This window comes from Trichoderma breve, chromosome 3 (assembly GCF_028502605.1).
Source record: "Trichoderma breve strain T069 chromosome 3, whole genome shotgun sequence".
Lineage (NCBI taxonomy): Eukaryota > Fungi > Ascomycota > Sordariomycetes > Hypocreales > Hypocreaceae > Trichoderma > Trichoderma breve.
The window spans coordinates 617,849-632,934 of record NC_079234.1 but is presented as its reverse complement, the minus strand read 5'-3'; the positions used below and the strand labels follow the sequence as shown (position 1 = coordinate 632,934).

Here is a 15,086-nt window from a genome sequence, read left to right as displayed (position 1 = left end):
CACAACTTCATATCGCATGGTCACATTGCAGTCGTTTGGAACATGGTATCATCGTCGTTAAAACCTCCGCCGGTCATCGCGAAGACGAAGTTTCCTCGCAACTGAATTGGCAATCTCTAGGGCATGTTCGATGCTCGATCCCGGTCGCGCCCAAGGTTCAAGAGCTTCGACAACTATCTGGTGGTTCGAATCAATATCTTCTGCAAGATGACCGAGATGTGGCGAGTTTGCAGCCAGGGCAAGCACCAAGAAACAGTTGAGAGTGCTAAATACGATCCAGTCAGTCTTCGTCATATCCAACATCTCCCCTTTCTTTCAACTTCAGGCATCGAAATCGAAGAACTTACAACTGCAGTGAGCTATATGCGTAGGGCGTCCTCTCCGAAAGCAGATATATCGCCCCGTGGAGGAAAGCTCGGCACGCTGCCAGGCACACCTTGCACTGAGCTACCACTGCCAAGGGCACTTCTACGCCTTCCTTTTCATACTGCGACGACGTGGCGTGGATCACAAACGGCCTGAAGATACATTGCTTCGCAGACCAGTATCGCAGACGCAATATGCACGCCTGTCTATTTCCTGGCGCGCGATCATACAGGTCAGGTTTAATATCGACCGGTAGGCCTTCGTACCATCTATCGAGCTGAGAATTAAGCTCGCTGCAAACTCGCAGTAGAGATGCGTCCGGTTGCAGCGAAGATTGCTGGGAAGAGGCGAGCGAGTCGAGAGCGCGGCCCGCGTATATCGTAAGGCTGTCTGTAAAGTAAATGGCGTGATGCATCCGGTTGAGAAGAGACCGAGCTGATATCTCGGCCAGAACGCAAAGGTGCTCAAGCTTCGGGTTGGTGCCGTAGTTGGGGAAGGGCATACGATCAACAAGGACATCAATGCCGCTCCTTGGCTGGTGAAACTCTGCAATCAGATCACTGGAGTTGGCATTTTCGTTAATATCAGGTACCTCGACAAACATGCGTAGATCCTCCCCCCTGAGTTCATCATATCATTGGCCTCACCTTTCAATGATAAAAGATATCCAGCTAAGCCGGGTCAATTCCTGAATCTCAGCCTGGCCCGACAAGATATCCTTGCACCTGTTGTCCGTCAGCAACAACCTCACCACACCAAATCGCAAAATACTTGCCGAATCAAGAGCTGTTGAATGCTTGTCGACGCCATATAGATCAACCTCCACGCCGTCAACGGCTGCACCACATATGTAAAGTACAGCGCACACAAAATCAGCCCTTGTGTCAACTGAATATTGCCACTAAACGAGAGGGTCCACGCCGGCACGAGGATTCGGAGTGCTCTTTGCATGCAAGCATCACCAGTATTCCCATTGTCCCCGTTATCAATCGCATCCGAAGCCGTTGCGCCAAGGGCCAAAACCGCGAGGATCACGCCCGACCGGACGTCAGAGCCCAAACCCTCTCTCATGGCGGCTTCGTAGTTTGCGAGAAGATCGTCGCGATCAAAGATGGGGTGGCAAGCGTGTACCAAGGCAAGAAAGCTACTAAGATAATCGTCCGTAACTGTTCTGTCAATATCTTTCTCTTCGCCTTGTAGCCCTGGCGCAGTCATAAAATCCATGGCCGCAGATGGTGATCGGCTCTCCTCGACCCGGAAGATGAAGTCCTCGGGATAATCACCCACCAAGGGACGCATCTGAGGGAGCGTCAATAGATTGCTCGTGCTCGTCTGATGTCCTAGCGGTATGGTAATTGGAGGCACATCGTCGCCGCCATCACCATTCACTCCACGTCTCGACGAGTCGCCTCCTTCGTGCGTGGTGAGTGCCCAGGTAGAATGCGGCATTGATGCTTCTCGTGGAAGAGAGTGCGGACTCTCATCGTTTTCGGTAGTTTCAGCTTGTCGATAAAAGTCGGGCAACAGGTGTGGCGTCATAGATGCTGATAAATCTCCACGATGCTGCGACTGCTTCTCCTGCTGCAGTATCCTCAGCGCCTCGGCGTGCTCTCCAAGCAACATCTCGATGCCTTCCAGGCGCTGAAGCAACTCATCCGAAGCCATGGTTCCATTCTGGTGATCCAACCCATTCAACTGGGAGCGTAAAGTAGTGTTTCTATTTCCACAGGTTCATCAGAATACGCAAAAACAATACAATACCTCCTTTGTGGTGCACCCAACGGAAACAGCTTCACCTCATCATGCAGCTCTTTTTCACATTCACACGTACCTGGGAGGAGCAGCCTCTGTGTACACACACTCCAATCCTCTCTGCCTACAGCCCGAACATCGTGGCGTCATACCATCGCAGCGTCTCTTCCTACTCTGGCGTCAGCCCACGCAGACAAAAGGAAGCACAGAGCTGTCGAGTCTGAACCTACCGCTGGCGACAGTGCTTGCAGGCCACCATGGCCCTTATTTTACCGGCACTCATAGTGGGCGGTATCAGCCAGGCCGTGGCCAGTGATTGTGCTGCTTTCTTTGTACTAACAGCTGGAAGAGAAAAGTTGAAGTTGTGAATCTTCAACTCAGTATCATGTCCAAGAGAGACCCGCGGAAGTGAAGAGCCGACTGGCCAATTGAAATGAAGAGAGCAGGTCGCGAGCACGAGTCAGCAAAGTCTACTGTACAGACGATATCAGCGCTGTGCTAGCACCGAGACAGGTACTCTGTACTTGAAAGCGCACAGTGCTTTCTGACTCAGCAACTTTGTCAGTGACCAACCTCTCGCCACAAGAACATGAAGCATTTCACACAAAAGACTTGACCAAACACTCAACACACAACTTGACAATAAGAGTTCAATAATTGTTGATTTTCTAGCTTCAAAATCCGTCGCCCTTTCCTCACCCACTGAACCAAAAGTCCCGTCCATTGCCATTTCTAGCGCCTTTCGGTTCGCATTTATACAAATCTCTAAACGCCTCGTTTCCTTGAAAGAGTGGGCTTTGCTCTTCATTTCAGTCATCTCGTTCCTATCAGATCAACATAGGGGTATAACTCGTCCCATTCCTTCCCAGAGGTAGAAAAAAAAATAAACAGCAAAATGGAATAAAAACAGACAAAATATCAAAAACAGACCAACATGCTTGTGAAGCAGTTCCCGCCATGTGAATGCTCCCTTCTCCCTTTAACTCCACTATGAATGACTCCAGCGCCGAGTGCCTTTCAATCTTACACTCTGGCGAAGATGAGAAAAAAAAGAAAAATGCCAAAGCTGAAAACACAAGTCGCGCCATTTTCTATCAGTCAAAGGTGCCCATGCGCGGTCCAAAATATTCCCCTGGTGCAAGGTGCTTCAGCGTGCACCCCTTGCCCTCGCAGCCCATATCAGACGCCATGTTGCCCCACCAGTGGAATTGTACGTCGGTGTATTGCAAGGCGAAGAAGATGATGATGCCTGAGATGGCGATGCCGCAAGACCAGGCTGCTGAGAGAACAAAGTTGTACTGGGGAAAAATCAGTCAGCATAAGTCGGAGAGTTATCAAAGGGAGTTTGGGGGAAATCGCTTACCTTGGACCAAAAGGACACAAATCGAGTCTTAAGATAAACCCAGGAAATCCACGCAATGGGAACAGATGGCCAGACGTACGACATGTTGTACGGTGCCCATACGATGCCGCCATACATGATGGCCACTGGATGGATTTGCCGAGTCCAGGTCCACTTGGGGAACTTTTTGTTGAGCCCCCAGAAGAAGACGACGACGACGATGCCCAGGGGGAAGCCGACCAGAATCTCCGTATACTGTCCGGAATGGCCAAAAATCTTTTGCGGTCCAACTGTTCCCCACAAGACGGAGGCGGTGAAGAAGGTGTTGACGCCTGGGCAGGTGAGCTTGAATTGCGCATCGGGTGTGCAGACGCCGGTGATGCTCTTCATCTGGAAGTTGAGAACGCCGGTGCAGATAACGGTGCTGATGAACGTGGCAATGATTTGGGCGATGAAGGTCTGGCGAGGCGGAATCTTGACATAATGGGCAAGCTTGAGATCGTTACAGAACCACACGGCGTGTGCGCAGGTGACGTAGCCAAAGGACTTGAAGTAGTTCATGGCCAGCGCATTGCCATCGACAAAGGAGCCACCAATGAACTCGGCCAGCACGTTGAGGGTGACCTCAATGCCCGTCATGGCCTTGATGATACCCACGGGAATGACAAAGATGATGCAGAGTGCCAGGCCATAGAACACAACGCCGGGAGACGTATTTGTATTCCACCCGGCGATGCCAGCAACGCCCAGGGCAATAGCAAGCACGAGGCAAATCAAGTACCACCACTCCGGAACCTCGGGGTATGCCTTCATCAGCCGGTTGTGAACGTCGAGAACTCTCTCGTCCTTGATCGGGTTCTTCTTCTTTCGGAAGCTGGCGAAAAGAGACTTGAACCCCATGACGATTTCGTGACGGTGGTATAGCACAGCGTAGGTCAAGGTCGATGTGTAGATGGCGAAGAAGAACATGTAAATGACAATGTTGCCGGCGCTCAAAAAGGGTGGCGAGTATGCTTTGTATTCTTCGGCGTGGAACAGTCCCCGGTCGTCAACGGCTCGGCTTATGTTGTAGAGCTTGCCAAAGTGATCATATACGCGGTTGCTGTTGATGGGAAGGTAGCCGGTGTCGTAGACATTGCTGTACCAGAAGGCGAGGACCACCCAGAAGGAGATGAAGACGCCGAAGAAACGGTTGAGCGTGCTGTAGAAAGGGACCATGAGAGGGTCGGCCGAGTCCCAAAGCAAAACGTTCCAGTCAAAGGTCGGGAACGGGTTGACGCCCAGGCCATGGTTGATGCCGGTGATAACGTTGAGGTCGCGGTTGTGGGGGGCGATCCAGGTCAGCCAGTTGAACCTAGACAAAGCAGTGAAAATGTAGTTGGGGAACCAAAACCAGACAAACATGGCGCCAAACATGAGGTAGAAAAACTTGATGCGAGAAATCTTCCACTTCTTGCCAAAGGGGCCCTCGACCGCGGCATTGGATTCGTTGTGAAAGGCCTTGTTGAGGGCAATGGTGACGAGAGAAGCCGGCCATACGCAGTACGACGGATAGACGAGAAAGCGGCGACAGATACCAGCCATGCCGTAGCCAATAAAGTTTGTGGCCAGGGCAATGAGGAGCTGGTAGGCAACGTGGGATGCGTACGGTTGATTAAAGTACTGGGGCAAATACTGCACCCAGATGATGTTGTTGGTATAGGGCGTGTTGTAAGCCACGTTTGCCATGATGGTAATGAGCATGTGCTCCTTCTTCGAGAATGGGCCGGGGTTGAGGGAGTGATATGTGCCAAAGAGGGTGAAGCCGACGTCTGGCAGCCAGTTTTCGCACGCCTTGCCCACGGGGTAGGACAGCAGCTGGGCAACATTGGCCATGACACGGATGGCGGGCTGCCGAATGTCGAACAATTGGTTGATGAAGGCTAACAGGCAGCTAAAAGCCAGTCCAATGACCCAGCTGCGGATGGTTGAGCAGGGTGTTGTGGGATCGTCCTTGTTGCTGACAACTGCACGAACTTCGGCGTAGGGGCTGTTGCTGGTGACGAGAGCGGCTTCCAGCTTCATCTCCTGGATCAGGTGCTGGTGCTTCTCGGGGTTGGAAAAGACAGACTCATTTTCGAGAAAGGCCTTGATCTTTTGGATGATAATGGAGGGAAAGTTGTGGTCTTTTTCGTGGACGCGAAAGACTCGAGTCATGATGTCGCGGACCTCTTGGAGTGTGTATCGGGAGGCGAGCTCCTGGGCCTCGAGCAAATCATCTTCGGTGACGTTGAGGTCGTGCTCGGTGGTGTTTTGCGGAGAATAGTAGTCGCGATCGTCTTCGTCGTAGGAAAAGGGTTCCTGCGAAAGGGGCGGGCGGCGAAGAGCCCAAACAGTCAGTTGTGCCAGTTCATTGAGGAAGCTGATGATGAGACGAGGAATGACAGATTTTGAAACAAGAGGAAACGAAGAAAGAAAGGACAGAAGAGAGGGGAGAAGGCAGCGGGAGACTGTTGAAGAGCAAGACGGAGGACGCAAAAGCAGGCTGAAGCAAACGAATGGCGTCGTCGCTGGCCCATCCAATGGCTTTTTTTCCTTTTCATTTTTTCCAAACATGAACCCTGGTGGCGATGCTTGCTCCCAGTGCAGATGCGACACCGCCCGCGCAACAACATTCCCAGCGCAAAAACAGAGACAAGCAGAATTGCTTCGACCGTGGCATCCTTACCGAAATAACGTCCTTGATACCGTCGTCGACGATGGACGGACGAGACGAATTGGGCGTCATCTCGGCCACCCCGCCAGTGGCAGCGGCCTTCTCGTCGTCGCTCATCGGACAGGGACAGGGACAGGATGAGCCAGACCTCGACCTAGACCTGGGGCGACGAGTCGGACGGCGCTCCTCGCTGTCGTCTCTCGATTCGGGGGGGCGATGAGGCCGGCGAGGCCAGTGGACAGCACGAGGCAGAGGGTCGAGGGCCAAGGCTGCAGAGCGTAGAGCGAGTGGACGGGATAAGAAGAAAAAAGGAAGACGAGATCCAACGCCAACGAAAAAGACGCCAAGGGCAAGGCCTGGACGCAGGGACGGATGGCGGATTGGGGATGACGGGCTTTTGGCAGTGGTCCGTCCTAGCGCCTTTGGGGCGGCTCTCGAGGCTTACGGGGGGCCTATTGGGGCCCTATTGGGGCTCTCTGGGGGACTTTCTGGGCCGTTCTCCAGCGGGCTCACTCACTGTCCACTGAGCACTGAGCAGGGCAGGGCACGCAATTGATGCCGCTAGGTATCCCGCAAGGTACTCGCAGGTCGTCCTAACGGGCACTTGGTCCGCTCCAGGTACATGCAATTGATCGGATGAATGCGTGCCAACTAAGTGCCAATGAGCGCTGCTTGGTGAGACTCGGTCGGTCACACTCTGACGCCCGGGGGTACCTGTGCGGTACTTTCTTCTGATTCCGAAGCCTCAACGGCACCGCCAAGAGGCTCTTAGCAATGGAGGATGGATACACGGTTGATGGCCTTCCCTTACGAGAGAGTACCTGCAGCGTCACCTTGCCAGAGCCTGCTGCGCCTCAATGCGACATGCACACTACACCATTTGCTGCGGGCGGCACAAGTACCTGCTCGAAGCATCTGGGGAGGTCTTGGCACTCCGACCAAGTACACACCAGGTTGCGGGTACTTGCCGCTGTGGTATCGCGATAAGAAGCCCGCTGATTTACCTACAGATACAGACGACAGTACGGCACAGATGCAACACAACATCAACATGGATGAATATCAATCACCACCTCCTCACTTGACAGCCTACCGAGTGCGTGAATTGATTGCGATACCGTCATCTCGTGGATACATTCTACATTGCTCTATTTTCCTTTCGTCTTTTTCATTTTTCATTTTTCAATTTTTTCATATTTTTCTCTCTTTTCCTCTTCTGCCATACGACCATGCAAGTTCTGCTCCTCAACGGCAAAATCGGCTCTTCAGCCCTCATCCCTAGTGGCGAGATCGTCACGTCTTTTCCTGATACCCAGCTCTCCACTGGCTAACAAGGCATCAGGGCGTTGCATCGTCTGTTTCCAGCTGCATGACTGCTAACACAGTCCCAGATAGTGCCTATGTTGTCTACGCTACAGAGTGTCTGGTGCTTGTTTCCATCCTTGGGCTTTTGCTTGGCTTGGGCTTCAGACATCAATGCAACCACCAGTGACGGACCAAGGTCTCATACTTCCCGCGTCTCTGTATCGCACATGGCACAGCTACAGTACGAGTACAGAACAGCAGCACCCGAGAAGCAACGCTTCTAGCGGCTCTTTTCGAAGTCTTATCCCTTGCCCAATGCCTCCAATAGGGCGCTAGGGGCTGCTAATCGGCACACGGCAATCATGGCTCGTGGTCGAGGTCCCACTGGACGGATGGCGATCGGCTTAGACGGCACGCGAGAAGCCATCCGGCATCAGTCATCAGTCATCAGTCGACAGCTCGGACAGCTGGCGAATGGAGAGCTCGTATCGGCTTCCAGTGCTTTGTCCAACACCATTCAGACAGGAGCTGTCAGTGGCTGGCACAGAATCTGAGGCAGGCGGGAGGATCTATCACGTACCAGGTGCTACATACGAGCGGTTTCGTATGTACAAGTGGCTTCGTACAGACGACAGGCCATGTCATGTCATACCTGATGGTCGCTCTACACTGAGTCTACAGAATGTACAATGGGGCGGTGGTTCTGTGTCTCAGCCTCTGTTTCTGGCACTCTAGCCTTGTCGGCACAAACGATGAGAGGAGATCCCACCCGCCTGTCGCATTTGCTGCCCTATCAACTTCTGAATCTCCGCGCCATCACCACAAGTTGCATCTCAACAATCCCGAGCGATTGCCGCAGCGGCCCAGCGGTCGGTAGTGACGGCGCAAGCGCGGCTCCATCCTTGTGCGATCTGACTTCCTTGTATGGAGTACCGCGAGGGAACAACTGTGTCGCTGTCATCAATGTCATCCTGGCCGTTGGCTACGCTGGGCGGGACTCGGCATAGTAGCGCCTCCATTCCAGTTGCTAGGCCTAGCCGTACGACGCCGAGTATCCACGCTGCAGAGGACGTGTTCCATGTTTTGCATCTGGTTTTCCCTCTTGAGCTTTGCTGAGTTGAACAGACGCTGAATATCCAGCAAAGCCACAGGCATATCCGCAACCTCGGGCTCACTGAACTGCCTCTTCTATACAGGCCAGACACGCACAACGCACGTTGCCTGCAACCAAGGCGCAATTGGCCTCAGTCAAAGACCAAAAATCCCCCATTTCCCCGGCTCAACTCTCGGCTCCACATTGCCGTCTTGGCATTTCTCCCTGCTGACGCGTTCGAAGATCCGATGTCATGATGCTCTGCTTATCAGCAATTCGGGAAGTCGGTGAGGATATACAGAGTATCAAGCAGGTTTGATGGGTTTGTATATATATTCAGGTTATTCTACTTGGCGTCTTTCCGCCAAACAGGACGCCGCAAAGTTTATAACAGGCAATAGTCGCCACTGTTAAGTAGATACAGCCACCACGCTGCAACAGGCCGCGGAGTTTCCAGTATCCTACTAACAGACAGTCACGCAATTCCCAATGATACCAACAAAATGGACCGAATTACCGGTGGCTGGTACCTGACAACCAGGCACTACTAAAGTACTAAGGTAGTCAGGTCCATGGATACATGTCTGGTGCGTATTTCTATAAGTAGGTGGCTATATCTCGACTCTGCAGCAACAGCACAGACGGCAGAAGGCAAGTATCCCGTACTATAATGACAAGTGAAAAGCTCAGCCCCCCATATTGCTTTTGCTCTTCTACGTCCACGAAGAAAGTTGTACGAAAATCGCAATAGACGTAATTGAATATCGAGACTGAAATCAGCCCATATTATAATGTTACCTACCTTGGTGGAGCTCGCATTCCAGCTGTACGGGGAAGACAAAGAGATAGCATCATGCATGCCCTTTCCCACCGTTCCTTGTAAATGAATCAGCGGCCCCAGTTAACTCAATAATCATATGTCATCTAACAAGCTGAACTTGGTAAGCATTGGTGCAAAGTCACAATAGATTTATGCCCCAAGGTGATGCAACGGTCCAGGGTGATGAGTAGAGTGTTCATCACGACCTTCGAAGCATCTTGTCTCGCTTGAATCAAGAATATCATGTCAAGCCGGGCATATCGCATATAATTCGAAGCTTGATTGAGAGTAACAAGCGGACTTATTTGCTATTCTTTATTATTATTATTATATACACACAAGTATCATGATGAAAAGCTATTTCTTATGCTTCTCTCCATGAGCCTTCATTGGAAGATCCCCCAATAAGCAATATCTGAATACTCTTCGTATACAGATTGCACCATCGTCTCCCGATTCTCTGTCAGTCTTTCAGAGCTATAACTCGATGGCCCAATAATAGACCCAAGGGGATTGTAGTGCTATTAGATCATGTATGCAAGCTCCCAAGCAAACAATGAATGAGGGAAGTGAAAAAGGCCGGTCCGTAAGTCGCCTAGCTTTTTCTTCCGAGATGTATACTGTCATATAACCACGACATGGCCACACGATTAAAAGAAATCTCGGGATAATCGTTCGGTGGACTCGACCTAAAGCTGAACGCATTGCATATAGTTGAGTTATTTCGGCGGCTTGGGGATCTTCTCCCACGGGCGGTCATCAGGGGAAGCGTCTTTCTGACCCCGATCTTCCTCGACTACATGAGCGCTGAACCTCCTCGTCATCTTGATGCCGTCAAACATGAGCTCTTCTACGCTATCGCCCTCCGCATCGCGACGGCTGGTGCGTGCTCGTGCACTGCTGACATGGTTGTGCGATCCGAGGGCGTAGGCAGACTTGCTCGTGACTGTCGTTTCCTCTCCGCCGAGACCTAGCCATCGAAGCACCTGTCTAGTGAGAGGTACCCAGACGATCGGTAGACCTACAGCAACTCTATGGTTAACATGGAACTTGAGTGGTTGAGAGAGGAGCAAATTGTTGGAGGTTGGTTGATCTGATAAAGAATTAGAAGAGACTTACAAGCACAAATGATTCCGACATTAGTCTCGACAAACGTCCAGCTGTTGGACACGGCTTGATAATCTACATAGTTCAACTATTAGCACGTGTTGTAGAAGTTTAGGGGAGTTGTGGTAATCGTTGACTGACAAGTCTGATCCGAAGCGGTCGTCTGCGGCGATACAGTAATCATTCGTATAACGGTACAGGCAATGACAAAGATACCCAGGCTAAAGAGAGCACAAAGCAGCAACTTCTTCACCAGCGGCAGTTGGAGTCGTCGAATCTCGTTGATCGGCAACCCGATGATCAACATGTCCGTCACAATGTTCAACACAGACGTCGCTATTTTAATAGCGGTTAGTTGGCAAGCTCCCAAATAGACAACATGAACACAATATAGGCAGTATCCGACTCACAGTACCAAATGCTGATAGAGTTGACGCACTTGCCGGGCAAGGGCTTGTTCCAAGACTTTTCGATGGGATTGCAGGCAAAGATCGTCATCAGCACCGCGGCCAGCGTGTAAGCCGCAGTCACCGCCATGACGCTGATGACGGCCATGCGGAACTTGCGGTCCGGGAAGATTCGCAGGTACAGCATGCCCAGGGACATTTTGGTAAGGCATGTTGTGATTTTGTATAGGATCTGGGCGGCAAAGAACCACTGTTTTCTTTTCGGTCAGAGAATTGCTATTCCTCCCCTTCCATTTCGGGCCGCTGATCGTTTGCTGGTGCTTACCTTGAAGGCTAATATCTTGTGGTGCGCATCGATCTGGTCACTGTGAAGTCCAAATCCATTCCCAGCCTCTGTTTTGTTTTCCTTCGTATTAGTCAAAAGATAGTAAACGGGTTGCAAAAGAAGCGAAACGAACCTCCGTTGTAAGCAGCCGTCATGCAACAAGCAAGAGCCTAGCAACGAGAAAGAAGAAACAAGTCAGACCATCAATCCCCATCCAGCGATATATCTTAATATTTAAAAACAAACAAAAGGGCATCACGTACCAGTGCCGCAACAATCAAGACATCGTCAGCTCCCCAGGCCTTGGTGTGAAAATATCTCGTTACCATCCGCAATATGACGAAGAAGCCCGCCAGAGAGACGAATATGATGGACAAGTGCGCGAGACTCTCGCCGCGAGGATTCGGATCCCCATCATCAATGGCATCGCGCTTGCCGTACGGCGCGTCGATGCCGAAATCGATCATGGCATGCGAGGCAGAGCTCCAGTAATTAATTCGATTCGATGGGGGTCGTCGATCGCAAAATGCACATCACATAACAACGGGCTGGAATACACGGGCGGCGGGACCGTGTTGGCTTAATAGGTCCAGAATTCCAAGATTTGTCTTCTACACCCCGGCTGTTGAGCGGCAATCGTCGAGAAGGATTCGGACTGCGACGTTGCCATAACTGGGGAGAGGCCGAGCAATACTAGCCCCTTTCATGGTCCCCTGCGTTAGGCTGGCTGGAAGCAGCCATGTCTGCAATCACTAGCAAAGAGTAGGTAGTATTACCACTATCACCTCAGCTCGGGGATGAAATCTGGGGGCCTTGTCACAGAGTCGTATTGGTGAAGGGTTTCGTTTCCCGTCACGACAGATACAACCCTGCGAGTCATGCGGGTCTGCTCCGTAACTAATCCCAAGCAGTTCGTCTGATGGAGGAGCCTCTGAAATGCGAAAATGTAACAGTAGCCCTTTCGGTTACAAGATACGAAATGTTGTTGGTTCGCTCTGGCTTGTCCTTGTTCCTTGTGTATCAAGAGCATGTTGTTGGTTCATGGGCCTTTGCTCAAAGAGAAATAGGCCGAATCCTAGCAGTTTTAGTCGGCCTGCCAATCGTCTAAATTGCCGGAAACGGCCTTCCGTCGACAGAGAATCAGTCTAAAAGATCAGCTAACGACGGGCTAGATCCACAGGCTCGGTTCTCGGTGTTTCTTCAAAATGCCCCTCTTTGCTCACTGCGATATATATTTGCAGAGTCCCGAACCATCTATTGAGCAGGGCCTGCGTTCTAGGTTCTCTCAAGACCAGCAGCCCAGTCAGTATGCATAAATACAATCTCCTTTATACATACACCAGTCTCCTATGCATCCAATGGCAATAATGAAAGAAAGAAAGAAAGAAAGCCCAACTTGTGAAAAGTGCCCATCAACTAGACAAATACGACTAATACGAGACTCCAATCCTCATTTTCGTCCCGTTCCCGGTTTCGGAAGCGAGCCGTCTGGCACCGCGTGCTACGAGATAGTTGCGTTTTACTTCGACTTGCTAAACCCATTCCTGAATCGGCGTCTCAGCTTTCACCATGTTAGAAGACCGACACTGGGCACTTTTGAAAGGCCAGACCTATTTCTCTCCTTGCACATTTCGGGGTAATTACCGGCATTCCCCGGTGTGTCATTGCAGGGGCCGAATGTCGCCAGCCCGAATCCTTCGGCCCTCTGGATAAATTGGGACAACGCCATTGGACGGAAAAGAATCAAACAACGGCGTTGACGAACACTTAAGACGCAGCTGTCTGTCAGTGGCGCAAATGTTTATTGCACGTCGTCTTTTTTGCCTTGTGTGACAGAACGCCAGTCGTCTTGGTTTTTTTCTTGTCTCAGAATTTTTAACGAGCGGCTTCTCTTCCCACCGGGGCTAGACAAACTGTCACCACTTACAATATCCATGCCGTGGAAGAAGTAGAGCAGCTCGTTGACGTCGGTTAAAAGGGAAGAAGAGCTCCAGAAAAAGTGACCTTTAAGCCTTCGACTAAGACGGGCCGGGCCAAGCCGAAAAGTATGAGATGATTGCATTGCTCTCTTCTCTCCTCATCTTCATCAAAAACTAGGAGAAGCCTGACCTTCAGATCATGCGACGATCCACCGCACCGTAGCTAAACCGACTTACTATTCTGTTCTCCTGCCCCTTCTCCTTACTGTGGTGGCAAATCCTAAAAATTACGGCCCTCTGATAATTATTGTCCTGGAGAATGGTCATGAGTTCCGGATATCCCGAGTTCATGCAACAAGATGCGTTTTACAGCCTATCGACCGCATGCTATGCTTAAGAGAGCAATCATGCTCATTTTAAACGGCTAGGGAAACAGAAACCCACTCGTCATTAAACTAAAAAGTGGCGGCCTTATCAATGGCAAGATGAACGGCAACATTGTGCGCCATGATGTACGAAATCGGAGGCCAAAGTTCGATGGCTATGCCTTGCGTACTAAGCTAACTAGTGCTTGGATTTAGCCAATTTGTGTTCGACATAGTCCGGGTGTCGGTGTTGGTAGCAAGACTCTACGGCGACTCAAGGCGAAACGGCTGCTAAAGAACTTTGGTCTCAAGCTAGTTGGCTTTAGCCGATTCGAATCCGCGTATACAGCCCGGGTAGAACTTTGTGTCTATAAAGAGAGGGATCAGGCCGTTGAACGCAGCATGTGGATGTTTGGCTTATGCGCAGTGAGAAGTCAATCAGGATAGGCTGTGCAGTTCTTTGCTTTGCCATTTTACAACCCGGTCAACTGCACATGTAGGAAAAGTTACTCAATTGGCTAGAATCGGTTGTCAACGTTCGCCTATAGCGGACAGGCAAATCCACCAGTCTCCCATTTGCCAAGACGGGAGGGATGCCGAGACGGGGAGCAAATGGCAATAGGCCAGGTGAAGCATTGTTCGCGGTATTCCCGATTTCCGGAGCCCAGCTCGATGAAGCAATATGGCAGAATGTCGCGTTGCGACGGGCGCTAGAACTGACGGGCTGAAGAATACGGACCAGAAGGTCGGTAAGGACGGGAGAAGTCATGAGTTTAGACAGGGCTTTCGTCTACCCGTCAATTGTGAGCTGTAGAAGCGATCAATAGCGTCGATTACATTGAAGATGTGGATAGTGCTCGCCTAACAAGGGATCTGATCTAGTGCTATTCCCGAGATAGTCTCCATGACAATTGAAGTCTGAGTCTGCCACATCCAGTATACTCTGTATCCGTAGATATGTAAGATGGTATCATTGATCGTTCTTATCTGCACAGATCCCACAGATGGATCCTGTATCTCCCCGTTGCAGACAAAATGAGCACCAGAAGCAGAATCTCATCTCCCCGAATGCATTGCAAATGTCACCCTTGCCCGAAGCCCGCCACTAATCGCTCAATTCGGTTCCGCTTTCGACCAGGTCCCCCAGACACAACTGGACCAAAACGGCCATCAACCGCAACACTCGACCAACAACTCCCAGCAAACAACAACAACCAGGGACCTCGTTTTAGTCCCCAGCTCCGGTCACCGTTGCTAGTCCTGTTACTCGTAGTATGGATACAGTTGCATTGGAAATAACCGCATCCACCACGTGTCTGCTACCATGCCTTTACTTGACCGGGCTAGCTTCGCGAGAAGATTCTCCCGACTCCAAGATGAGCCTTGCGCGTCGACCCGTCGCAAGTAGATTGTGTCACTAATCGGAAAGACATATAACTACGTTGGTCGAGCGCTGTGTCGCCCGCCATGTTACGTAGTTGAAGAACGTAGAGGATAGATAGAGGGGAAACCAGAAAAGCCACAAAAACACAAAAACACAAAACCAACTTCCATTCTCTCATTGTCTTTCCCTCCTCTTCAATTGGAACA

The 15,086-nt window shown here is 51.0% G+C and overlaps 3 protein-coding genes across 3 annotated transcripts; all 3 read right to left on the bottom strand.

The window, feature by feature from the left end:
• Positions 1 to 57: 57 nt before the first annotated feature.
• Positions 58 to 2,031, bottom strand: T069G_04614 (fungal specific transcription factor domain-containing protein; the record flags this gene model as incomplete). The annotated part of the gene is made up of 4 exons (XM_056171824.1): positions 58 to 265; positions 348 to 926; positions 1,014 to 1,091; positions 1,142 to 2,031. 4 exons carry the CDS (start codon positions 2,029 to 2,031, stop codon positions 58 to 60), a joined length of 1,755 nt encoding a protein of 584 aa, XP_056028682.1.
• Positions 2,032 to 3,212: 1,181 nt separating this feature from the next.
• Positions 3,213 to 6,272, bottom strand: T069G_04613 (OPT oligopeptide transporter protein domain-containing protein; the record flags this gene model as incomplete). Its single annotated transcript, XM_056171823.1, has 6 exons — positions 3,213 to 3,416; positions 3,482 to 3,508; positions 3,584 to 4,814; positions 4,875 to 5,134; positions 5,180 to 5,800; positions 6,168 to 6,272. 6 exons carry the CDS (start codon positions 6,270 to 6,272, stop codon positions 3,213 to 3,215), a joined length of 2,448 nt encoding a protein of 815 aa, XP_056028681.1.
• A 3,820-nt stretch (positions 6,273 to 10,092) lies between these two features.
• On the bottom strand, positions 10,093 to 11,679 carry T069G_04612 (uncharacterized protein; the record flags this gene model as incomplete). Its single annotated transcript, XM_056171822.1, has 7 exons — positions 10,093 to 10,394; positions 10,493 to 10,555; positions 10,622 to 10,816; positions 10,891 to 11,119; positions 11,213 to 11,280; positions 11,346 to 11,382; positions 11,476 to 11,679. The coding sequence occupies 7 exons, from the start codon at positions 11,677 to 11,679 to the stop codon at positions 10,093 to 10,095; spliced, it is 1,098 nt and encodes a 365-aa protein (XP_056028680.1).
• Positions 11,680 to 15,086: the final 3,407 nt, after the last annotated feature.